Below are 27,278 nucleotides of genomic sequence, written 5' to 3'. Positions count from 1 at the left end.
GGGTTAAACCGTTGTCTAGCGGCTAGCCCACTCTCACTGACACAAAAGACACATTTCAGAGGGCCACAAGTGACTCCATTCTTATCACTCTTCAAATTAGAGATGTGCCTAAAAAATCCTGTGTATCTTTCGTTTAACAGCACATTAACGAACCTAGTCAACAATGACCATTGAGAATTTTCCTGAGCCTTAATCCATTATCCAGCAGCCTAGTGTGAATTATATTTACCTACCCAAACTCATCTACTGACATTTAAGCTGTAACTACAAACCCAAGTTCATCTATTAATCAGTGTCTGTGTGATCTTCGGTATGTTGCTTAAATCTCCCTTGTAACCTCAGTATAATGGTAATAACAGTACCTACTTCATAGTGTTGCTGAAAAATTAAATTCTAGTTAAATAATACTGATCTTAATTCTGATGTTAAATAAAAATGTTTAATAGTACCAGTACTGAGCCCTGGGAATTATTCTGTCTGTAGTTCTTCAGTAGGTTGGTTGGCAAACTGTACTCTATTTTTTTTTTTTCTAAGACTATTCTCTAATGATAAAATGACAATTTGATTTTCTAAAGATTAATTTTAACTCTGGAAACTCACATAAGGTCTAGATGTATTTATTTTACCTATTCTTTCCAAAAGACTCTGACAGCCTAGTCAAGTATTTGTGCCAATAATGTGGGACATTGAAAATATAAATTTAACAAAATGGGAATAACACACAAACATAAAGATTTTTTTCATGAAAAAATACTAAATTAAAATAAAATCCATACAAACAATGTTAATTGAAATTATACAGATTTGAATATACCAAAGATTAAACTATGATTTTTTTAAAAAGGGGACATACGTAATACTTTCAACAATAAAGATTAAAAAAAGCTATGATTTTTAACATGAAGCAAGGATAATTTATAAAAGGTTAAATATGACCATAAACCTATAGGTGGGCTCTCAAAACATCTAGGAAACACAGAGGTCACATGATTTTCTATAGATAGTTATTTAAAATCATGAATACAATTTTATTCTAGACACGAATAATAAAATAGTTCAATTGAATTTAAAAATTTTATTATTTCAATAGAACCATGACAAATATTCCCAATTAGTTCAGTGATAGGACACATTTTAAAACATCACCCTTTTAGTCTATTAAAAATGATGAACAATCATTTGTTAAACTAGGAATATTTAAAACATGAATTCTGAAATTATGTGAAGGGTTATTTGGCAGTAAAAAAGACCCAAAAGAAAAATAAATGCTTTAAGGAGGTAGGTGGAACTCAACCAGACTTGACCTCTTTTACCATTTTCCCTTTGGGGAGCTTTCAATTATATAGCCACAAGAAACTTTTGCTTTGTCTATTTAAAGACGTATTCTTAAATGTGAATTATGTAAAAAGCCTGAAAACATTCTAAACGTCCAAAGGGGAGCATTAGAGTATTAATTAGCTATTGTTAAGTGATACTTATAAAAAAAAAGATTGATGTCAAGAGAAAGAATTAAAAATTATACATACAGTTTTATGACTATGTTTTGTGGCTGTAAAAAAAAAATATTTTTATTGATTTCAGAGGGGAAGAGAGAGATAGAAACATCAATGATGAGAGAGAATCTTGATTGGCTCCCTCCTGCAAGCCCACTACCGGGGATTGAGCCCAAACTCAGACTTGTGCTCTCACCAGGAATTGAGCCTTGACCTTCTGGCTCATAGGTCGATGCTCAACCATGAACCATACTGGCCAGGCTATAACTATGTTTGTTTGTTTTTAAAGGCTGCAAGACATATTCAAAAAGAAAGTGTGAAAACACACCAAGTTGCTAACATCAGATGTCTCAACACAGTAAAGCTAATGGGAATTTTTTCTCTTCTTATTCTTCCTGAATCTCCTTAACATTATCTGTTTTGCTCTTGTGATAGAAAAACAAATTAAGAAAAAACTATACCAATACATAACATCTAGAGTCTAGACTATAAAAAGCAGTAACTGTGAAAATAACCCATTGTGAAGAAGGAGAGTGGACAGGAGTATAGATGAAACAAAACTGGCCATGAGACAATGACAGTAACTGATGGGCATGTAGGGGTCATTATGGTAATCTATTTCCTCTACTTTATTATTGTTTAAATTAAAAGAAAAGGTTTAAAAATAGCTACTTTTGCACTATTTCTGAGGAGTTTTTGTTGTGCTGGAATGAAATCCCTACACTTGAGTACTACTGGCTTATAATAATTATTAATCTTCTCTACTATGATCACTATTAAATAGAAATTTCACCATAATTGACAAATTTGAACTAGGAGACCTGAGCAAATTGATTCACATTACATTAAATAAGTCACATTAACAAAAATAGTATTTCCTTTTTTTTTTTTTTTTTTACAGTTACTGAGTTGTTGTTTTTTTAATTCTTTATTGTTTAAAGTATTACATGTCTCCTTTTTTCCCCCCATTGACCTCTCCCCGGCTATTCCCACCCCCCAGCACATGCCCTAACCCAGCCATGGGCAAACTACGGCCCGCAGGCCGGATCTGTTTGAAATGAATAAAACTAAAAAAAAAAAAAGACCGTACCCTTTTATGTAATGATGTTTACTTTGAATTTATATTAGTTCACACAAACACTCCATCCATGCTTTTGTTCCGGCCCTCCGGGTCCAGTTTAAGAACCCATTGTGGCCCTCGAGTCAAAAAGTTTGCCCACCCCTGCTAACCCCTTTACTGTTATATCCATGGGTTATGCTTATATGCATGCATACAAGTCCTTGGGTTGCTCTCTTACCCCAAAAATAGTATTTCTTAATATTCTGGCACTTAATAGTATTTTAGAATAAAGTTAGAAATATAGAACAGTTAGGCTTGGTTTTAGTACTGTAAAGGACACTTGGGTTTATTATGACAAAGCATTAGAAATTCCCTTTGTTTTAAATAAATATGTATAATTTTATACTTGTAGCCTAGAAAAATTTTGAGGTCCTCCCCAGTATTTATTTTCTATAAATCAAAGTCTTAGCATTTCAGAGTGCTAAAGTGGAACTGCCCAAAGGAGCTCCAGGCAGGTAAAGGAAATGTTATTCACAAGATAGGCCAAGACAATTCAGCTTATTAAAGCTCTTTGAAACATAAAATAAAAACAGAGACGTTCCCATGATTATGCAGAATGTCATTTAGAGGCTTTATAAATAGGTAACTGGTTTGGAACGTTACATCAGTGTATATCCTATATAATAAAAGGCTAATATGCAAATCGACCAAACATCAGAACAACCAGTCGCTATGATGTGCACTGACCACCGGGGGCAGACGTCATTGCGGGAGCTGCCTCCTGGTGGTTAGTGTGCCAGAAGCCAGGCCCCCGGCTGGTGAGGGCAGCGGCGGGGGTGGAAGCCTCTCTCGCCTCCGTGGCAGTGCTAAGAATGTCCAAATGCTGGCGGGAGCAGGCCTAAACCATCAGTCGGACATCCCCGGAGGGCTCCTGGACTGCAAGAGGGTGCAGGCCAGGCTGAGGGACCCCTGAGTACACGAATTTTGTGCACTGGGCCTCTAGTATAATTATAAGTTCCCCTTGGTCAGTGGGCCTTAGAACTCAATATAGAGAAAGTTGCATCAGGCCATTTTAAAGATGCTCTCTTTCACAATGCTACATGTAGCTTTCTTTTCCTTTTCCATTTATCTGTTTGTCCTACCTGGGAGCAAGAATATTTATCCTACTGAATCTAAATTCCTGACAAAGGGGACAAAACATAAGGACATAATGATACTGATGATTATATCTTTACATCTTTCTAAAGCTTAGGGCTTAAATGTCTAGCAAATTTCTTGTCATTATTAATTGACTAAGAGGGCATTTTATCCAAATATTAAAGTTTTCTAGTCACATGGTAAACAAGTACCATTTAGAATGATAAAACTCACAGATAGATAGATTTTCCCTTGCAACCAACAAGGTAAACTATTGGCTGCATGTAGTCCTAACCAAAAGTTCCCTGTAACACCGTGAGTCTCCAAATGGAGGGGGGAAAAAACCATAAAAAAAAAACTAGCAGGTAAATATTGTACAATAGTATTCAAGCATCAGGTGTATAATCTCTCCGAGTCCTTCAAAAACCCTTAGATCCTAACCATAATCTTATTTCTTTTAGTTGCTGTTACACAATTAAATTTGAACTTCATTCTGCATTCTTCTTAAAGACTTTGCCATAATTATAGTTATTAGCATAAATGTCAAAACAACATAAGGTTACTAAAAGGGTTAATTTTAAGGACTACTCTATAAATTGAAGAATAACTTTCTTTTTTGGTATCTACAAAGTTAAGCAACATTTTTATATTATTACAAGTATGTTATACTTAACTCTTTTCTAGAAATTGGAACTGCAGATATTGACTTGATCAAGTTTTCTGGTGGAAGATCCAATACTCTGGAAAGCTAAAAATAAAGAAAAACAAAACAAAACAGAGTAAGATTGTTAATATATTTGTTCCAGGTTCACTGTAACAGTGCTTAGCAGAAAAAGGAATATTGAGACACTTAACAACATAAATGAACCTCAAATACAATATGCTAAGTGACAATGGCCAGACTCAAAAAGCTATATAGTGGCCCTAGCTGGTTTGGCTCAGTGGATAGAGCGTCGGCCTGCGGACTGAAGGGTCCCAGGTTCGATTCCAGTCAAGGGCATGTACCTTGGTTGCAGGCACATCCCCAGTAAGGGGTGTGCAGGAGGCAGCTGATTGATGCTTCTCTCTCATCGATGTTTCTAACTCTCTATCCCTCTCCCTTCCTCTCTGTAAAAAATCAATAAAATATATATTTTTAAAAAAGCTATATAGTGTATGATTCAATTTACTTAAAATTCTGGAAAACCCCAAACTGTAAGGATGAAGAATAGATCATGGTTTCCAGGGACTGAGGATGAGAAGAGGGTGTGACTATAAGTAACAAACACAATGTCCCCTACCCCCTCAAAAAAAGAATTTTGCGCCGAAACCGGTTTGGCTCAGTGGATAGGGCGTCAGCCTGCAGACTGAAAGGTCGCAGGTTTGATTCTGGTCAAGGGCATGTACCTTGGTTGCGGGCACATCCCCAGTAGGAGATGTGCAGGAGGCAGCTGATCGATGTTTCTCTCTCATCGATGTTTCTAACTCTCTATCTCTTTCCCTTCCTCTCTGTAAAAAATCAATAAAATATATTTAAAAAAAAAGAATTTTGCACTTATAAATTTAAAAATGAGTTAATGTTTTTTTCCTAAAAGAGATGAACCACTGAGGAATCAAAGATAATTCATTTTATTCGTTAATAAAGTATTTATTGAGTGCCTAATTTGTGCCAGGCATTGTTCTAGAAATTGGGGATATAGCAATGAACAAGAGAGATAAAAATCTCTTGGCACTTAAAAATAAACAAATAAATAATGGGAGAAAAATATGATCCCCAGGCCCTATTAAAGGTTAGCTAGAACAGCAGGGGCAGGGGCATTTGTATTTTTAAAAAGTTCCTTGAATGAATATAATGCATAGCCATAGTTATGAACTATTGCTTTAGTCAATCCTATTTATTGAATGACTCTTACAGGACAGGCACATCTTACATGCCTTAATTTTTCCTTGAAATAATTCCATGACTTTCACACTATTATAGAATTTATTTCAAGAACGATGAAACTGAAATACAGAGAATTTATGTAACATGCCTAAGTGAAAAAGCTCAGATGTTAACACAAGCAATCTAAAACCAGAACCTACACCCAACCGGTGTCATACACATATCCTTTCAATGAGCAATGCATGAAAAGACTGAGATAGCAGTACTGCCATAATGAATTCAGAACTGCCTTCCTCTTTTCTCCTTGTCTCCTTAATTTTTATGAAGCCTTTGCAATGGACAAACCATGGCTGTTGAGGGATAAGACAAGGAAGAAATGGGGTAAATAGGAAGTAAAGAATGTAGGAAGAACTCTTCTTCAGATGTGTTTGTAACTATTCCGGAGAAGAATAAAACTAAAAGCACTGTCTCCTAACTGGTAGTATTACCTTCAAATTGTAAAAAAAAAAAAAAAAAAAAAAAAAGTTGAATTTCACAAACATTAAAAAAAAAGTCAAAACTTGCCGACCTGGAGCTGTCATTTCTCTTTAAGATGCTCTGTAATTTTCTGCTTTGATCTAGTAAAGGTTGACTTTTAAATTTTAAAGTGCAATCTTTATTTTTAAATTCTGGTCTTTAGGAACTGCCATTACTGTATCCCCTACAAAAAGGTATTTCTTTAGGATATTTTCTCAGAAGTAGATATTTTCAAAGCATTTATAGAATGAAAGCTGCAATACTTCTTATTTATACTACAAAATATTCCTGCCAATAGAGATTCTCAGTAATAAAGGTTCTGTTATAATTTCTCTTAGAAAAAAAGGGGTTCAAATTCCAGTTCTAGTTTTACTAGCTTTGCATCCTTGGGAAAGTCATTTTACATGCATGAACTTAAGTTTACACATCTGACAAACAGGGATAATAAATCTATTAAATAAGAAACCAGGTAGGGCTCTTGTGAGGATTAAGAAAAATGTGTCACATAATAAGGATGTAATAAATCCTATTTCCTTCTACATCTCAAAACATCCACAACCACTAACATTTTCTGCCTTTCTTAAATAAAACTAAACTTTGCTGGGGGGAAAAAAAGTGATGTAGGAAAGTTTTAAAGTTTAATTCAAGTGAACAAAACAAAAAATTTCTTATATAAACTAAAAACTCTTTTAAATGTTTCTTTTTTAAATTACATTTATTTGCTCCAAAAGGGCTCCGAGTGGGGCTTAAGAACATATAAATAAAATGAAGGTGTAAAATTATACCAGAAAACCAAGCTAAAGATAGTTACTATGCTTCTTGAAAACCAAGGTAAAAGGGCATAACTACACAGCATGTTTTATCTAGTAACTACAGGCACGGTGCACAGAATTCATGCATGGGAGGGAGGGTCCCCTCAGCCCAGCCTGCACCCTCTCCAATCTGGAACCCCTTGGGGGATGTCCGACTACCAGTTGGGATCAGGCCTAAACCGGCAGTTGAAAATCCCTCTCACAATCTGGGACAATGGCTCCTAACTGCTCACCTGTCTGCCAGCCTGATTGTCCCTAACTGCCCCCCAACCCCCCCCCCCCGCCCCCGCTGGCCTGGTCGCCCCCAACTGCCCCCCCTTACAGCCTGGTCGTCCCATGCAGCCTGCTGGTCAGTCGTTTGGTCGTCCCTCACTAACCCCCCTGCTGGCCTGGTCACCCCAGGCAGCCTGCTGTTCGGTCGTCTCCAGGTTGTTTCGGTTATGACGGCCCCTGGCTTTTTATATATTGGGCTAGATCTAGCATGTCAGGAGGAACCAACTTTTCCTAAAAGTAAATTCTAAGACCAAGTTATATTCACACGGAGATATGAACACCAAAATAGAAAGTATCTTCAATAGTAGTTTTACAAAGGCACAGAAACATTCTTATATGATGCAAATTAAAAAACAAAAAGAAGGGACTGGGGGAAAAGGAGCAATGGGGATTTACTGCTTAATGAGTAGAGGTTCAGTTTTGCAAGGTTAAAAGAATTCTGGAGATGGTTGGTGGTGATGGTTGCATAACAATGTGAATGTATTTAATGCTACTGAACTGTACATTTACAAATAGTTAAGATGGTAAATTTTATGTTATGTATCTTTCCCCATAATTAAAAACAAAACAAAACTCTAAAAGAAATACTGGGATAAAGTAGTGGAATGAAGGCTTCTGTATATACTCTCCCACCTCCCAATTCCCACCTATTTTCAAATTAAAATGAAAAGGAGGGAGAAGAGGAAGGAAGGAAGGTACGTAATAAGTATGTAGGTTATCGGTTCTCCATTATCAAATACAACAGATAGGCACAGTCCAAAGATATACACTTAAAGCAATAGCCAAGGAAAGATACAAATTTTGAAGAGGAATGGATGCAGCCTGTTTGGCAAGGCTCCTGACATGAATTAACAATTCTCATTAATACCCCAAATCTGGAGAAAGAAAAAATGGAATGAATTCCATTATTTTTTTTCACTGATGAATAGGTGATGCTACAGAGTTTCGGGAAGAGTAAAACAGAAGTGAATTTCAGCACTTTCCAGCCTAAGTGCAGATTCTAGGACAGCACACTGAGGAGCCTCCCAGTGAAAACACAACACATTCCCCCAAGTACAGGAAGTAAATCTTGATTTGGTGTTGCATGGGTAGAAAGAATCAGAGAAGGAACTTTTGTGGGAAGATAGAAAGTATCAGGGCTACCTAGTAGAAATCGAATATGCTAAGTCAGAGTTCAGAAATATGTGTACAAGTCATCACAACCTACTGGAGAGGCAAAAGGGGAATGGACAGCTGTGGAGTTTATATTTTTGTAACCACAAAAGTGAGGTGAGCCAAGAACAAATCTGAAATGGAAAGTGAAGAAGTCATCCACACAATGCAGGAACAAATACAGAGTTTGGGCAGAGGTGACAAGCCTCAGCGAGATGAGAAAGAATAAGCATCACAAATAGGCAAACAAACTGAGAGAGAAGTGAAGGGGAGAAGAGAGGGAGGAAAAGAAAAATACAGAAGAGAAGGAATGTGGCATATAGGAGATCAAAGAACTCTTGTCTGAAAGAAAAATATAGCCTAATAAATACAAAAACATTATTCATAAGTGCTTCAAGATTTGTAATTAAAGTAATCAGAGCAATATAAAAATTGCATGACGACAATCCATCCTTAGTATATTTGATGTCCCTAAAATATAAAAAGGGTAGAAGCAAGAGGACAGGATGATAGGTACACTGGTTCTCCAGTAGCAAAGACATAAGGATAGAGACAAAGCTCAAAGCCACTCTTCAAAAAGTGATAGCCAAAGAAAGACATTAACTTGGTCTCACTTATCAGAAGCTATAGAAATGAATAAACAAAACCCAAGAAAATTCTAAAGTATTTGTTGATATATATCTTGGCTCCCCCAAAAGCAGGGCCTGAGAAAAGGATTGTATGCAGGTAGTTTATTTGGGAGGTGAACCCTGAGGGCAGAAGTGATGGAAGGAGAGTAAAAGAGGAGAAAAAGCAAATATAAGATTGTGCTATCAAGGCCACTACTATAGGCAATGGAGCCTTAATTTCCATTATGTACCACCTCCTAAGAAGCATACATGATGCCCATCCAAAAATAGGAAGCAGGAGCCTCCATCCCCCATTGGTTGAGGGCTGTCCTTGACATTAACTCCACCACACTTGAGCCCATAGGCTGGGATTAGCAGGCTTTCAAAAACAGAATGGGATGCTGTTAGCAATAAGGAATGGGAGCACATGTGAAACTGTTCACACAAAAGTGGCAGCTGGAATCACAGGTGTGATCAAGTGATGGGAGATAATAGGGCATAATATTCAATAACAGGAAAAATGTCCCTGAAATAAAGAACCAAATCTATATTGTGGTATATTATGGGAATGGCACACCACTCTGCAGTGAAAGAATTAAACCTCCATACATCTTTATAAATATTTTTTAAAAATTGAGGCAAACAAACAAAAACCCAAGTTGCAGAAGGATAATTACAGTTTGATTATCACTTATATAAAATTTAATAACTGGCCCTAGCTGGTTTGGCTCAGTGGATAGAGTGTTGGCCTGCAGACTGAAGGGTCCTGGGTTCCATTCTGGTCAAGGGCATGTACCTAAGTTGCAGGCTCCTCCCTGGCCAGGGCCCTGGTCTGGGCACAAGCAGGAGGCAACCAATGGATGTGTTTCTCTCACATTGATATTTGTCTTTCTCTTCCACTCTCTCTAAAAATCAATAGAAAAATATCCTTGGGTAAGGATTTAAAAAAAAAAAAATTAATAACTGAAAAATAAATTATTGTAAATATTAAAATCTCCTGGCTACTCATCCCTGGTTGCAAATTCTTTTTCCTCACATATGAGGTTTTGTTTTACCATATCTGTGCATGTCATTTACAACATATGAATGCATCCCAATTAGTAATGGGTACATGAATATTATCTATTTTCTTCTCCATGATTAAATATTTCATTAAAAAAAGAAACAAACTGAATCCACAGATGATAGTAAATTAGTATGTCAGGAAAATATAACACAGAAAATTTAACAAAGAAACATCAGGCTAAGTTACTAAATTTCAAAAGATAAAGCATCCAATCAAAAATCTAGAGATGAAAAGAACTTTACTCTGTATTCATGTTGCCTAATCACATGGTTAAAGCAAATAATTTAGCAATATTATATAGGACTAAATTCATCCACTAGAAAAACTACAGACAGGCATGTTTGTTTCACTTGCTCAGTTGTTTTTAGTTTGATTTAGTTGCTAACATATGAAAATTGGAAATTTAAAAAATAACATTGGATTGTTGTATGCATTTGTACATATGGTATAAGTCTTTGGAAAATTCAAAATTAGAACTAAATAATGTTATTGCTTTATTTCTAAAATGAAGATTTTTTATATTTCCAAATCTATTTTGATATTTCTAAACATGCTAATTTTTTTAATAATTAAACCTCCAAGATTATTTTATCTGAGAAGTCAATTTTTTTTAAAGTAATGTTTGAAAAAAATAAAGCACCATGAGCCCTTCTTAAAAAATATATTTATAAAGAAATCCGGCCAATTAAGCCATGTAACCAGGAAAAGTATTGGTAATAAGCATCTTATCCAAATCAATATAAAGTGAACAGCAGATAAGTTGTGCATATATGGCTAATAAACAGACTATGGGTGTTACAAATGAATGAGAAAGTTACCCAAACAAATTAGGAGTGGTAGAGGAAAGTTATGCCAACTATAAGAGTTCTAATGTCCTCGTCTCTCACACCAGGGGTTGATATTGTCTAAATATGAAACATGAAGATTTTAAAGAAACATTCCAAATTGTATTGTTCTGCATAATCTCTTAACTGCAGAGGATTCGTGTAGAAAATACATCAATAATTCTTTGCATTGCACTTTGGTTTCTTTTTCTTTCATTAAATTCAAGCAAAACTATGCTTAATACTTATTTAAAACAATATTTCAGTTATGCATACATGGGGAATCCTAACACTATTACACTTTTAGTAGTTGGACATTTTTCATCATAAAACTTTTAAAGAAGCAAACAAACCTAAAAATAAAAACTCATTACAATTTTTATAAAAAGCATTATCTACCCAGTTTTTCTATCTTCCTTCCTTCTTTTTTCCTGACTTTATAAAAGTACTGCTAAGGAATTTTCACTGAAAATTAATTAGGGTTCAGATACGTAGCTTTCTGGTGACCTAACCTCATGTGGGACTAAAGCATTCACTGAGAATAATGTATAACTAGATTCCCAGATCAGAAGTGTAGCAAGGGGATTCAAAATACCGTCCTCAGCATTCTAATTTAAGAGTAATGAATATTTATTGAGTGTATACAATGTACCAAACACAACCCCCAAGTACTAAATACGGATTGATTCATTAAATCCTCATGACAATCCTATAAAGTAGCTAAATAACTTTCCAGACTTTACAAATGAGGGACAGAGAACTCACATACCTACCAGAGAAGCGGGACTTAAACCCACATGTCCTCATGGTCAGTGTTCTTAATCACTATACCAATGGCTCCCACCGTGGCTGCACATCGGCACGACCCAGGGATCTTTAGAAAACACTGATGCAAACATTCTCATTTAACCAGCACAGGATGGGGTGTGAGCACAGGATGTTAGTAAGTTCTTGTGTTGATTGTAGTGTGCAGAGAAGTGTGGGGACCACTGCACTACACCTTTCTGCCTCCTGGCCGTCCTTGGTTAGCAGTTATCAAGCCTGGATGAACATCAACATCACCTGATAGAACTTCAAGACCCGCCCCCACACGGGGGGCCTGGGCTTGGGTATTTTTTAAGGGTCCTCAGGTGACCGCAGTCTGCAGCCAAGGCTGGAGAACCACTGTTTAGGGCAGTGGTTCTCAACCTTGGCTGCACATTAGAATCACCCGGGATTTTGTTTTATAAAATCCTGATTTCTGGGCCTCATCCTCTGGAAATTCTGTTTCTTCGTTACTAATGTTGTGGCCTCACCCCATAACAAAGAAACAGAATTTCCGGAGAATGAGGCCCAGAAACCAGGATTTTAAAAAGATTCCCAGGTGGTTCTAATGTGCAGCCAAGGTTGAGAACCACTGGTCTAGGGAGACACCAGTTGCCCTCCCTGTTAACAATCAGGACTAATTACCACCACCTAGGGATTCAGAGGGCAAGAAGGCAGAACCATGTATTTCCCCAGAACTTCCTTTTTACTATAAGAACCCTCAGTTTTCCTTCCTTCAGAACACTCTGGGTACTGCACGGCTATATCTTCGGTTTACAAACCCTAAGACCCTTGAATAAGCCTTTATCTTTCATTTTAGCCAAAGCCTCCTGATTTCCCTAGGACTAGGTCAACGTTCATTTCTGTGGGGTCTAATCATGGCCCCGTGACTCCCCCACCCAGATAAGGCGTACAAAGCTGTAGGGTGGGAAGGCGTGAGGGAAGCCACGCGCGCCTCTCCAAGTTCACTTTCCACCCTGAAGGCTGGTCTGAGCCGCACGCCCGACCCTCCACTGGGTTTGCCTCCGCAGCGGAGGCATCCAGAGGACGATGAGGAAGCGGCAGAAACAAGCGGGGTTGCGGCTGAAACAAGCGGGGTTTCCTCAGAATCCGCCCGTCCGCTGACGGCTTCGGGGGCGCGGGGCTCCGTTCCTGGGACCGTACCTGACCGGCGATGGACCTGCGGAAGCCGCACGCCATGTCTACTTCCACGTAGTGCGTCCCCGAGCTTCCAGACGGAGCCACGCCCCGCCCTCCTCTGAAGCCCCGCCTTCACGCGCCGGAAGCCCGCCTCGAGGGTGATGCCAGCCAATCAAGAAGCCCAGTGGCTCGTCACTAACCTCTGCCCTGCTGCCGCGAAGGAGCGCGGGAAATCCCGAGTTTCTGGATGCCGTTCTGCCGCTGGGACCATGGCCACCTCCTCGGTGTCCAAGGTACGCGGGGGCGGGCGGCCACTAAGACTCCGCCGCAACCTCATCCCCTTTCGGGGAAGGCACGGAGCGGAGGTTACCTGGGCCTCGGTGTACCGACTTCAGGGGAAGGTGGCGGTCGGAGCTGAGATCTTGGCTCCCGGTCCGGTTCAGGCCAACTTTGGGGAGCGAAGACGCCCGCCCGCCCGCCTGCCTTAGTGTTTTGGCTAGGAGGATTTTTAAATTCTGGTTTGTGGAGGTCGGCTGTCCGGAGGATGTGCCCCAGTCAGCCGTCCTCTTTCTTTCCTTCTCAAATGTTTATTGTGCCAAACACTCCATGCGGTACCAGGATACAGGGGTTAACAAAATAGACTGTTTGCACCGCAGAAACACATTAAACACGGGTAAACTGAGCACAAACTGTGATAAATGTGAGCAAGAAAGAAAGTTCTAAGCGAGAGAGCAGGAGAGCTAGAAGAACCTAGATTGCCCGAGGTCAGGGAAGGCCTTTGGAGAAAGACATTTGAGCTGAGACCTGAAAAGTGAGAAGTTAGGTCAAGGAGTGGGGCGTGGGTGGGGGGTGGAGGGTGTTCGCAAAGAGAATATGTGCTTTGGTCCAGAAGATAGAAGTAAAATGGCATATTAAATAAAGGAGTTGAAAAATCTGTATAATTAGAGTAGAAATAGAAAAGGGAGCCTTATGAAAAGTAGTGTACGGGTGTGTGTGTGAGGAGATCATATAGATCTTCTCATACTGGCTGCTTGGATGGCCAGGGATTGCAAGACATGGTATAGTAAACCGCGGCTCGCGAGCCACATGCGGCTCTTTGGCCCCTTGACTGTGGCTCTTCCACAAAATACCGACTTCTGCACATGGGCCACAGAGTTTCAATCGCACTGTATGTGCGCGCCCGCACGTGGTATTTTGTGGAAGAGCCACACTCAAGAGGCCAAAGAGCCGCATGTGGCTCGCGAGCCGCGGTTTGCCGAGCCGCATTTTGCCGACCACTGGTATAGTTGGTAAGAAGATAAACTTTAGAGCCCTATTGTCCAGTGCGGTAGCCATTAGCCACATGGGGGTATTTAAATGAAAATAAAGTAAACTTAAAAGTTTAGTTCCTGCCGAAGCCGGTTTGGCTCAGTGGATGGAGCGTCGGTCAAGGGCATGTGTCTGGGTTGCGGGCATATCCCCAGTGGGAGATGTGCAGGAGGCAGCTGATCGATGTTTCTCTCTCATCGATGTTTCTGGCTCTCTGTCTCTCTCCCTTCCTCTCTGTAAAAAATCAATAAAATATATTTAAAAAATAAATAAATAAAACAGTTTTTAAAAAAAGAAAAAAGTTTAGTTCCTCAGTCTCACTAATATGACTACATCCTAGTGCAGATTTTAATATTTCCCTCGTTACTGGAAGTCCTATTGGATAGCACTGCTATAGACGGTCAAGTAATACCTTTAGTAATATGAGTGCAACTGGAAGCATCTTAAGTTAATGCTGCCTGGTAAAAATGAGAATGCAGATGAAGAAGCTGCAAAGACATTTCTCTATGTATGAAACCAGATGAATGGAGAAGGCTACACCATGGATCTAATTTTTAATGATTAAAATTAAAATAAAATTATGAGAACAGTGCCTTCCAAGATTATATATCAAGGAGGAGCTACAAGCTTAGGGTTAAGTTTACAAAGGACTAACTGTGTTGCTAGGTGCAAGCTAGAAGAGATTTAACTGCTAGTATTTAAAAAAAATTTTATTACGATTGGTACTGTTTTTGTTTTGCCCTGGTTGTAAAGTTTCACAGATTTTGGATGGTCTGTCTTCTAATCCCTTTTGTTGCATAAGCCTCATTATTTTTTAATCCCCACCTGAGAATATGTTTTTATTGATTCTTAGAGAAAGGAAGGGTGTGAAAGCGAAAGAAACATCAATGTGAGAGAGAGACATTAATCGGTTGCCACCTGTACCCACTCTGACGGGGAATCAAACCCATAACCTAAGTATCCCCTGAACAGGAATTGAACCTGCAACCTTTTGGTGTATGGGAGCACGCTCCAACTAATTGAGCCACCCAGCCAGGGCAAGCCTCTTATTTTTGTATATCTTGCAGAATTGTGAGAGTTTTCCCCCCCAGAAAAGCACTAACGGCATTATAACAGAAACGCTTGTATTGAGATGATTATGAAGGGAACCTTACGTGAATAAGAATCTTAAGCTATTTTTCCCTAACCTATCTAAACTTCTCTTTCTTTGTCATATTTTCTTGCTGTCAGCTGTCCTCCTAGACTTCTTCCTTCATCTCAAACATTCCTTGATCAGGAGTTCAAAGTGGTTAACCATATTACTACCACTGCCATACATTAGGATTCCTTATTGACACTATATTTCACTCCTTCAAAGCTCCTTTTCCTTTACTGAATTGCAGATAGATATAGAAAGGAGGTGATAACAAGCTTGTCGTGGTACCACATGATTTTTCTAAATATGTATGTGTATTTTAAATAGTTGCACTAGCTGCAGATACAAGAGTATAGGGCAAAGTTCTCACTTTGGATCCTGTAATCCAAATGGCCACTTTATATTTGCACTGACTTTTTCTAGATACACAGGTATCCACCAAAAAAGATATACACACTTTGAATGATTGTAAAGTCAGTGTTTATTAACATACAGTTCATTTTCAAAATTGAGTTATCAGCTATTAAAGTGTATATACATTTTTTTCAGAAACCCTATATTTTTTTTACTTTTTCATTTCCACAGAAATGGCAGTCTTAATAAGCTGTCCATGCTTTAGGATTGGGAGAATAAACATAGGACCAGTAGCTTGGGGACTATATATCACTAATCAAATAATAACATGAAATTAGATGTAGCTAGGAAATTACCAGGGATATTACTTGGCAAGCATTCATTCTATATACTGATTGCCTAGTGTATATGTTAACACTGTCCTAAACATTGGGAAAATGATCATGCACTAAATGCAATCTGTGCTCTGAAGACACTCAGAAACTATTTAGGGAGACAAACCCAAAATAACTATGATGCAGAGTGAAAGTGATTAAAAATAAAGATACTCAAGTCCTGTGAGAGCGTAGGAGAAAGAATAATTCTAACTAGAGTGGCTGAGTTTGAGTTGATCTGTAATAGATAAATGAATATGTATTTATCAGATGAAGAAAGGTGATACAATAATGGCCCAAATTATCTATTTCCCATCATGGTTAGATAGTTGGAGTTTTTTTTTTTTGTTTTTTTTTTAAATATATTTTATTGATTTTTTCACAGAGAGAAAGGGAGAGAGATAGAGAGTTAGAAACATCGATGAGAGAGAAACATCGATCAGCTGCCTCCTGCACATCTCCCACTGGGGAAGTGCCCGCAACCCAGGTACATGCCCTTGACCGGAATCGAACCTGGGACCTTTCAGTCCGCAGGCCAACACTCTATCCACTGAGCCAAACCGGTTCGGCAGTTGGAGTTTAATTAACAAATACTTCTTTTGAGATGGAGAGCAACACTATTTTATATCTTCTTGATCTTCATTTTAATGTATACTACTAATGTTCTTTCTTCTCTAAGTTTTATAAAAATGGAATCTTTCTGCATTTAAATTTCATCAGAGTTTATTTTCTTTGTCTGTCTCTTAGATCAGGTCCCAGAGAACATAATCAAAGATGAACATCCCATGAGAAGGAAGAGAAAGAAATGGATAGTCCTTGTTTAAGAATTTTCCTTCTATAACTCAGATAGAAAAGAGCCATTTTAGCACTTTAAAGAAACACCTTTTTTTAAAAAAATCTGCTTATCCATAGAATACTTGGTTAACAGATTTATCTGCTCCTTGGCTACTTTGACTTTATGCTTTGTATTTGTTTTTATAGGGCTGTTTTGTGTTTAAGCCAAACTTCAAGAAGAGAAAGATCTCTGTGCCAATAGGTATGATGTCTTAATATCAAATTTGTTACTTTTCTACCCCTGATTGAATTTAGTACTTTTCTTGTCTAAGCATGGCTTACAAAGGGCAAATTGAAAAGTAAATTTCCTTCAAAGGATATGTCACCATTCTTTAAAAGAGATTGTCCTAAAAATCTCAGTGGTTTTTCTGGGGCAAAATAGGGGGTATTGACTGCTAAAGGGCAATAGGGACTTTTTTGGAATTAGGAAAATAGTTCCCTACATTTGAGGGGGTGGTCATGAGAGTGCATACTTTTGTTAGGACATATCAAATGGGGATACTTAAACATAAAGAACTTTCAGTGATGTTGCTCGTAAGTGACAGAGCTGGGTTTAAACCCAAGCTGTCTGATTCTCAAATCCATGGTCTAACTTTTACTTTCAAAATATGAGGTGAGTTTTTGCTTAGAACTTTTTTTGTATTGAATTTCAGCTATAATTTATTAAGATTTGTATAAAGTTTTTAGTATTAGTAAACCTAATGTGTACAATTGTATAATATGAACTTTGAGGTACATTAGGTTTTTCCCATTGTGCTGATCTAAGACCCACAGATATTGTTATAATATGAAAATCTTAGAGGAACTGACCCTAATTTTAAGACAGATGGACCAGAAATGAAGAAAACATCCAGAATTTAGCACTTGCCTTCAATGGCTTCCGTTCTTGAAACAAGATTGCCTGAATAAGTAGGAAGATGTTTTGCATTGTGCCCACCATCTGTCTAAGAAAAGATTGGTGACTCTCCTCCTCAGTATTCTGTGGAGAGAGAGAGGTTGGGAGGGCTATGAGTAGAAGCAGGAGGGAACCTGTCAGCGTTGAAAGCTGGCATTTATTCTGTAGCTCCTACTAGATTGATAAATGACTGAGAGAAGTCTTGGTAACAGGTTAACATGTCCTGTGCTCTTGTTTTCCAATTTTTGGAAGTGTTTTGTTATCTGTTTTGATGCAGCGTTATTCACCACAAAAAAATTCATGTCTTGATTTGCCATTTTAACATTTGATAGGATTTTACTGATTCTCAAAGATGACTATTTTCATTCTGTTTAAGGCTAACTTATTATTCTGCTTTGTCTCTTAGTACTAGTATATCCCCTTGCTTTTTTGTTGTTGTTTGCATTTTTATACTATAACCTTGTCTATCATTTTACTATATGATGACTTCAGTATATTCTAAGCCCTTTGATAAAATTTTTAAAAAATCAGTATTTGCCCCAAACTTAGTTAACTGTGATTAGGAGGAAAGTTCCTTAATATGAAAGAGAATTTCTATTACAAACTCTGAGTTAACATTTAAATTTGATGGTGGAATACTAGCAGCATTTCAGTGAAGTCAAGAACAAAATGTGTACTTTCACAATTATGTAATATCATGAAAGTTCTAGCTATTACAATAAAATACCTAGTAGTGAACAAGATTTAAGGAATGTAAAATATTGATGAAAAGAAGAGACTTGTAGTATTTTGGACATGAATTTTTAATATATTTTCTCCCCAGATCAATCTATAGATTTTCTTTTATCCAGTCAAAATACCAGTGTAATTATTTTTTAGAAATGACAAAATTAGTTTGAAAGAATGGCTTAAATTTTTTTGAAAAAGAATGATGATGTTTTGTGGTGATGGGAAGAAGACCTGAATTTATTAAATATTAGCTACAATAATTAAAATAGTTCAGGACTGGTATGGTTAAATTCAGTAGACCAAAAGAAAAAGTTCAAAAATAGTTCCAAATGTCTTTATAAGCATTTAGATGATAAGGACATCCCAAATCAGAAGAAATGAATTGTTTTTCAAACTGAAAATTTTTACATATAATCCAAGTGCAAGTCATGAAATGAATTTAGTGGGTGTTGAGAGTTTTAAAAAAGAGAATAGGAAACATTTGGTATCACATGGTAAGTATTGTTTTGTGGGACTTTGTTTTGGTTTCTATTATATGTGTGTGTGTTGGATTATGATGTAAGATGTATTCCATAAGGTGGATCATGGTTTTAAAAGTTTGAAAACCACTTCAGCAAATGGTATTTTGATAAATGGCCAACCACTGGGAGGAAAACATTCCAAAAATATATAACATAATGCAGACAGAATAAATATAAGTCTGGGCTAAAACTGTCTCAGTTGAACAAATGAACAAGGATAGTAGTAGTAAGAATCATTTAATAAAGGAGAACTCAAAACAGATATATAAAACAAAGTATATACAGCCTTAGAATAAGAGTAAATAATGAGAATATATTAATATTGAATGTATACATTTCAAATCAAAACCATTAAATAAAAACTTAGAAGTTCAGAAGTAAATGATAGAAATACATTATAAAAATTAAATAAGATATTTAACCTTACAATACTTACAATAAGAATTTAAGATGTATAAATAAAATGAAATATAAAAGATAATGTTACCTATCCCCAAATATATATATATATATACACACACACACACACACATATTATATAAAAAAGACATTGACTTATTTCTGTGTTTTCAGAGGAGTATTTTAATGAAGGGAAAAATGAGTCTGAGGACAGTAAGCTTCGATTTGAAACTTATCAGTTGATATGGCAGCAGATGAAATCTGAAACTGAGGTGAATACTTTTTTTTAATAACATTTCTCTAATACCGTAAATCTCATATTTGTTGTTTCTCATCTTCTTTTCCACCAGTTTATAAGACGATTGATGAAATGTTGGTAATACTGGTTAAGCACAATCTGTATATCGTAAAAAAATCAAAACCCTCATGTTCCAAGTATTAAGCATAGCTTCAGGTACTGGAACTTATGTTTATAATGATAGTTGCTAAGGCAAGGGGCTCTTTACATATCCTCACAGCTTTGAAATGCTGGCACTGTCCAAATTACCCATTCAGTTACACAAATAAGAAATCAAGCTATTTCTAAATACTTCACTCTCTCATCCTATATCCAGTTACTATGTTCTTTATATTCCAGCTCTGAAAAATTTCTCCACTATAGCAGATTCATTGTTCTAGAGCTAACAGATTTTTTTTGGCCAACACAGTGTTGTATTTTTTTTTCTTTATTGATTAAGGTATTACATATGTGTCCTATCGCCCTATTGTCCCCCCCCCCACCCACACACACACCCTCCCACACTCATGCCCTCACCCCCCTGGTGTCTGTGTCTGTTGGTTATGCTTATATGCATTCATACAAGTCCTTTGGTTGATCTCTCCCCTTTACCCCTTCCCTCCCCTACCTTTCCTCTGAGGTTTGACTGTCTGAGCGATGCTTCTCTGTCTCTGGATCTGTTTTTGTTCATCAGTTTATGTTGTTCCTTATATTCCATAAAATGAGTGAGATCATGTGCTTTCTCTGACTGGCTTATTTTGCTTAGCATAATGCTCTCCAGGTCCATCCATGCTATTGCAAATGGTAAGAATTCCTTCTTTTTTACCTCAGCGTAGTATTCCATTGTGTAGATGTACCATAGTTTTTTAATCCACTCATCTGCTGATGGGCACTTAGGCTCTTTCCAGATCTTAGCTATGGTAAATTGTGCCATTGTGAACATAGGGGTGCATATATCCTTTCTGATTGGTGTTTCTAGTTTCTTGGGGTATATTCCTAGAAGTGGAATCACTGGGTCAAATGGGAGTTCCATTTTTAGTTTTTTGAGGAAACTCCATACTGTTCTCCACAGTGGCTGCACCAGTCTTACTTTTTTTTTTTTTTAATGCCTTTCAGACGTTTATGTGCTTTTCAGTTTATTACTGCTTCCCGCCACACTTTATTGCTTTACACCTAGTGGCTTTGCTCATGCATGTATTCCATGTGACCCTTGAAGATATTTGAGTTTGTGGTTTCCAGTTTAGGCCCTCCTTATTTTTTTACCTGATTGTCATGATATCCTCCTAACTGACTCTAGTGTAAAATCCTTCAGATCTGCCACTAGTCCCTGTGGCACTGTTGGCCAAATTAGAAAAATCCTCCTTTCATGCAGATACAGTCTTAGGTCCTGCAACAGGGGTTTTCCAACTCCGGGGCCAAATGCCTTCACAGTGCTGCCAGATTAACCCTTCCTAATCCCGATTTAATCATATCTCTACTTCAAATGTCTTCAGTGGTTCTCCCTACATGATAAAATCCAAACTCTTTACCATCAAATATATTTTTTCTTGGTCTAGCCCTTTGCTTATTTGTCCAATCTCATTCCCTACCACTTTTCATGTTCTTTATGCTTAGCTATATCTGTGACTCTTCGGTTGTTTGGTACTTTCTTCCTTCCTTGCCTCCTTTACTATTTATTCATTCAGACTTCCTTTACCTACCATCACCAACTCCATCACCTGCTCCAATGCTTTGGCTCAGATATATCACCTCCTCAGCTTAAGTTGGATGGTCCTACTCTTTATTCCTATATTGTCATAGCACTCTACACAACATTATTTGCATTTTAAGTGTTCTTGCTCAATTTCTTTACATTTTAGGGTAGGGACTACAGACAGTCCTCGGGTTATGTTGGACTCACGTACGTAGTTTTGTGGTTACGTCACCATCTCCCATTTATTTATAAAAAAATAAGTTCCGTCATTTCGACGTATGCACATATGTGTTTTATGTTTTTTATTATTTACCACAAGGTCAGGAATTGTTATCTTTCTTTTAAATGTTTTTTACTGTTTCACTTCATTACTGCTGTGTATGTGCTCCATGTGAGTAACGTAGGTGCTTATGGAGGTGGGTTCCCACTTAATGCGAAAATCGTGTTACATTGCGCCGTAGGAACGGATCTCCAACATAACCTGAGGACCTACTGTATCTTTCGTTTGTAAGATGGTGGTTAATCAGTGTTTGTTGAATGATTAAATGAGTCTCTTTAATGAGGAGATCCAAAGCCCTAATCATTGGAGATTTAAAGAAAAACATTTTTTTCATCATGATTGTAATTTTACATGTAATCTTTGGAATTGAATTCATGACAGTTTTCTTTCCCAAATTTTGAAAGACACATCAGATTATTGCTAATTATAATGAATAAATTTTGTGTGTTCTGTGTAGCAAATGCAAGAGGAATTAAATAAAAACCTGTTTGACAGTCTAATCAAATTTCTACAAAAGTCTCATTCTGGATTCCAGAAGAATTCAAGAGACTGGGGCTGTCAAATAAAACTAAGAGAAATTCCAACTGCTGCTCTTATTCTAGGTATGTACAGATTTGTTTGTTTTTTAAAATTGGTGGCTCTGTTTTTGAGAATAGTGGGGAATAATCTGTTCTGGTAAACCTGTTTGTCGCTCTCATTTACAGAATTAAAACAATCATATTTTGTTAGGCATAATTTCAAAACCAATAAAAGTTCTTTATATTGATCATGAATCTATAAATTAGAAGAAATTGATTTGGGTTAGCTAGTACCCTCATCAACTTTCTGTTAAAAAATGAAGGGGAAATATATATATCTTTCTCTTCTCTTCTTTAGTTATATTATGAAAGTAGATGAGATTTGAATTTGGTAATAAAGAAACCAGTATATTAAAAGGTTTTATTTTTATATCTTTTTATCATTTCTTCAGTGCAGTTATTCTATGACTAATTTTATTTCCTTGTAGTTTTTTTAATATTTGTTTCATAATTTTGTATTAGTAGTAATTGTTTAAAAGAATTTTGGATGAATTATATATAAACTACTTTCAGACTACAGGTTGTAAATTTCTCAGTTACTTAAATTTCTATCATTAACATGCAATTTTAACCAAATATCTGGCTTGCAGGTAATGGAAAAATTTTCTTTGAAATAATAGCAGGTTTTTTTCATTTCGTTTAAAACATCCTGCCTAATACTGTTAATTATCTTCCTGATATTCAGGGCAGTACTTTTCAAACTTTCATGTACCTAAAAATAACTTCTAGGGGATCTTAGTAAATGAAAATTTTCACTAATAAGTCTGGGGCAGGGCCTAAAACACTGTATTTCTAATACGCCTCTATCTGATGCCAACACTGCTGATCCCAGGACCATTCTGAGTAATAAGACTTTGTGGAATGATTTTAAAATGCTGTGGATCAGCTTCTCAGTGCAAACTGCCAATTAATTTGAAAACTCTTTCCATTATGGATGAGAAATTGAAGCCCAGTGATGGCTGGCTTATACTGTTTGTTGGGTGCTTTCTTTCTCTATTACCATGTTACAGTAATTGAAGTGGGAGAAACACGATCAAGAGGGATGGCCTGATAGGTTGTTGTGAGAGCACTGTTTAAATCTCTTCTCTGCCTCGTGCCAAAAGGAGAAGAGAAGCTAATGGAAATCATGTGTTTGAAAGTCAGTAGTTTGAGGAGAACATTTTTCCAGTTACAGACGCTGATTATCTTGTTTCCAATAGACAAGTGCATTATCTTAAAGAACAGTGTTAAATAGCTTACAAAGTCAGTCAGACAAGATAAGCCAGTGCTTTACTAAACTCCTAAATTTGTTCAGAGATGTAGTATCATAATCTTAGACTGTAATGCATGCTAGGAATATCATTTTGACACTTTAAAATATCTGTAGCCAAAACCGGTTTGGCTCAGTGGATAGAGCGTCGGCCTGCGGACTGAAAGGTCCCAGGTTCAATTCCGGTCAAGGGCATGTACCTGGGTTGCGGGCACATCCCGAGTAGGAGATGTGCAGGAGGCAGCTGATCGGTGTTTCTCTCTCATCGATGTTTCTGACTCTCTGTCTCTCTCCCTTCCTCTCTGTAAAAAATCAATAAAATATATTTTAAAAAAAAAATCTGTACTCAAAGTTATTTAAGCACATTGCACAGTTTCTATTTTCCGTAAGGTATATGTTTATTTCTTTTAGTGTATGTCTGTTTAAAAATATCCTGCCAACATTTTTGTGTGTTGCCTCTCCTAGGAAAAAAATGTTGACTATTGGTGGTCTGGATGATTCTGAACCTTTCTTGCAAGCAGTTGAAGGTTTATAGTAGCAAGCCTCAAGTAGTTTCAGGATGTCTGCTGCTGGCATCTGCCGAAATGCCTAAGCTCTTTCTAGAAAGCACAGATTGGGACCTTAGGGAAGTTACCAGTTAATAGAATTTTTTCCAAAGTAGTGGGAAGTTTTCACTCAATTCTGATAACTGCATGAAGAGCACTAAAATTCTGATGTGTGGAAATGAGAATTGGAATTTAGTAAATACCTAAAGGACCAAAAACTATAATATAATTTGGTTTTAGACTCTTTCCTCAGGAATCAGTTTAGTGTACACTTTACCTATTATATTTACTACTGTGATCATAAATAATATTACTGATTGGATTCTCCTCAGCTGTTAAATGAGGGTCACAGTAAGATTGGAATCCATAGTCTTTATTTTTGAGTAATTATTTTAAAGAGCTCTTAATGAATGTGACAAAGAAATGAAATGTTTTCAAGATGTTCTTAAGATGTTTTCAAGGGTCAACTACACATCCCCAGTAATTTTTTTTTAAAAGAGAAATTGTGCTAAATATCTTTCCTAACAAATAAGTATAGTGTGTGCCTCTAGATATCTAGTATTACTGGAGATCTCTTCATTTATGCAGTGTGTTGTTTTATTAATCATGTAAAAATACTTTTACTTAGCAATTCACTTGACATGTTAAATAGCTTTTGTTGTTAAATTATTAATAATAAAAATGATGGTGTAATATTGATGTATAATCCCATAGGTGTGAATGTAACAGATCATGAATTTACATTCAGAAGCCTAACAGAAGCCGTTCAGAATAATGTCACTCCATATGTAGTCTCATTACAAGCTAGAGACTGTCCAGGTAAAGTATAAATGCTTTAATAACCTTGGTGAGGTGTTACCAATTTCTTTGGCCCTTCTCTCTCCATCTTTCTTTGTGTATCTCTCCATATCTGTCTGTCTGTGTCTCTCAAGCTTTCTTCATCCCTTTTTATTTGTGGGAAGAGTATGGTACTATATTTTAGCAGGGTGAAGTTTAGTGCCTCCCAAGTTGCAGGAGTCTTTGACACTTTATTCCAGCCCTCCTCCTGCCATATGAGCTTCACTGCCAGTAATAGTCCAGGCATTTCAAGTTAGAATGTTTGGGACAGAGAGCTGAGAATTGAGGAATTGGGAGTTCTTACTTAGCCTAACAGAGAATAGATTACGTAGGCTTATATTTATAGGCTCAGATCATCTTATTGTTCCATTTTGAAAGGCCACCATTGGTAAAAATGGTCCATTGTCAGAGCTTACCTTGGGTATCTGAAGCCATTAAATAAATCATAAAGGATGTAGACACTAAGAGTAAAATGTGCTTAGCTTTGGACTGATGTGCTTATGTGCTTTATATTACTTTCATATTCATTAATTGATTGTAATGAAGTAAAAGCCCTTAGGATATCTGTAAAAATGACTTTAAGGAAGATTTATAATCAGTAAAATAACTTATGTAAATAACACTTTTGGTCTTTTTTAGGGTCCTTAAAAACATTTTGCTGTCCTGAAGTAATTAAAATATATATTATTCCTAATATAATTAATAGTTTTCATAGTTATACATTTATTTAGGTAACACTTTTATTATAGACAATACAAATAAACTTTGGCCTAGTGTTAGTCTCAATTAATGAAATTTAAATATTGAGAGAATACTAATGAACATTAATAGTCAATACATTAAATGTTATGCTAATTAATGTTAAGTATAGAAAACACATTCTACTGATCGGGAAGTTTCAGTTGTTTTAGATTTGCTTTAAGGAGAGATAAACTTTCTTACGTTTTATCTACTGCAGATATGAAACATTTTTTACAAAAGGTGTTCTCACAGTTGATGGACTGCCGTGTAGATGTGGAATCCAAAGAGGAGGAAAAAGATATCCAGAAAAGGACACATTGTTCAATGGATTCTCTTTCGAGTTGGTATATGAATGTCACACAGGTAAATGTACACTGACAATTTTCTCCCAGGAAATTGGCATATGATTGAAGAGGCTTGGGATTATATTAAGCATAGTACTATTTTGTTCTAATAAGGATATGCTTATGTAGCACTAGCTGTTAATTTAATAGTAGCTTCTTTTATCAGTATGCAGCCTATTTCCTGGTAGAAGTTTAGGTTCCTACAAGGCCATTTTATTTGTGGGAGAATGTCATCTAGTGACAAAAACAGCATTTGGAATTGGTTCTGCTGCAGATTTTATCTCTGTAACAATGTCTATAATGTTAATATATTATCTCATAGGTTCCTCAATATTTGCTTTTGTGCAGTAGAACCATGCTGTCAGTATCTGTTATCAACTTAGTCTGATGAGAAATAGCCATAGGTATATATTTTTAAGAACTTTAAATTTGTTCCATGTTTAGAATTCTTGGGGAGTAAATGCTCTGTAAGTAAAGTGTATTCAATAAACAGATAAATAAAAAGAAATTTTATTCTACCATGTTAGTCTCTGGTGAAAATGAATAACTTAGGTGATTCATGGGTAACTATACCATAAAACTATAGCCTTAGTTTGTGATGCTGTGTAGCCAGATAGTATGAGAAAAAATACTGTATTGACATTTTTTGATGGATGTATTTGCTGAAGTCATCATAAGTGAAGCTTCCTTTTGCAATATGTAGGTATCAAATTGGGTCTAATGCTTACTGCAGTATCTTAGTTTGATCCAGAATTAGATTTTTTGTTGTGGTTATTAATCCTCACTTAAGGTTATTTTCCCATTGATTTTTAGAGAAAGTGGAAGGGAAGGGGAGAGACAGAAACATTGATGTGAGAGAAACACATCAATTGGGTGACTCCTGCATGTGTTTCATGAGAGGTTGGGAGAGAGGGAGGGAGGCAAGGAGAGAGATAGAAAGAGAAAAAGAGAGAGAAGCATCAATGTATGAGAGAAACATTGATCAGTTGTCTCCTGTATGCCGCCACTGAGGATTGAACCTACAACTTATGTATGTACCCTAACCAGAAATCTAACCCACAACCTTTCAGTGTACGGGATAACACTCCAACCAAATGAGCCTCAATGGCCAGGGCCAGAATTTTAGATTTTGTAGAAATCAAATACTGTATGCAATTTAAAAGATTGGGATTGGACTAGATGATAATTTAAGATGCTTTTCAACTTGAAATTTTACAGTAGTGGAGCTGGGTTATTCATTATGCATTTTAATTAAAAATACTACTTCTCACCTTTAAAGCAAAGGAAAATATGACATTCTGCCAACAGAAAAATAAATTTTATAGAGAATGTTCTCTTCTCCCTATGCTTTTCGTTCATTTTTTCAGATAGCAGAAAATATAAATATTTCTTATGAGTTATAGATTTTACTGGACCTTTTTCTTCTTGGTTATTAT

At 36.7% G+C, this 27,278-nt stretch overlaps 2 protein-coding genes across 7 annotated transcripts in view; one reads left to right on the top strand and one right to left on the bottom strand.

Annotated features, from left to right (window-relative positions):
* Positions 1-12,857, bottom strand: part of RARS2 (arginyl-tRNA synthetase 2, mitochondrial) — a 71,707-nt gene extending 58,850 nt beyond the window's left edge. Inside the window, exons 1-2 of one of the 3 annotated variants that reach the window (XM_036316645.1) lie at positions 12,774-12,857; positions 4,365-4,438 (exon numbers count right to left, since the gene is read on the bottom strand). In XM_036316645.1, the coding sequence (XP_036172538.1) occupies positions 4,365-4,438; positions 12,774-12,809 (110 nt within the window). In that variant the 5' untranslated portion in view covers positions 12,810-12,857. The remainder of the gene's footprint in view (positions 1-4,364; positions 4,439-12,773) is intronic. The other 2 variants (XM_036316647.1, XM_036316646.1) reach the window with 2 other exon arrangements.
* A 72-nt stretch (positions 12,858-12,929) lies between these two features.
* The window catches only part of ORC3 (origin recognition complex subunit 3), a 57,079-nt gene continuing 42,730 nt past the window's right edge, over positions 12,930-27,278 (top strand). For 2 of the 4 annotated variants that reach the window (XM_036316642.1, XM_036316640.1), the window contains exons 1-6: positions 12,931-13,042; positions 16,902-16,956; positions 19,473-19,570; positions 22,006-22,150; positions 24,635-24,739; positions 25,716-25,861. In XM_036316642.1, the coding sequence (XP_036172535.1) occupies positions 13,019-13,042; positions 16,902-16,956; positions 19,473-19,570; positions 22,006-22,150; positions 24,635-24,739; positions 25,716-25,861 (573 nt within the window). In that variant the 5' untranslated portion in view covers positions 12,931-13,018. Of the gene's footprint in view, positions 13,043-16,901; positions 16,957-19,472; positions 19,571-22,005; positions 22,151-24,634; positions 24,740-25,715; positions 25,862-27,278 lie in introns of all 4 variants that reach the window. The other 2 variants (XM_036316643.1, XM_036316644.1) reach the window with 2 other exon arrangements.

This window comes from Myotis myotis, unplaced genomic scaffold (assembly GCF_014108235.1).
Source record: "Myotis myotis isolate mMyoMyo1 unplaced genomic scaffold, mMyoMyo1.p scaffold_m19_p_7, whole genome shotgun sequence".
Classification (NCBI taxonomy): Eukaryota; Metazoa; Chordata; class Mammalia; order Chiroptera; family Vespertilionidae; genus Myotis; species Myotis myotis.
The sequence above is the reverse complement of the archived record's forward strand: the minus strand, read 5'-3'. Positions and strand labels throughout refer to the sequence as shown.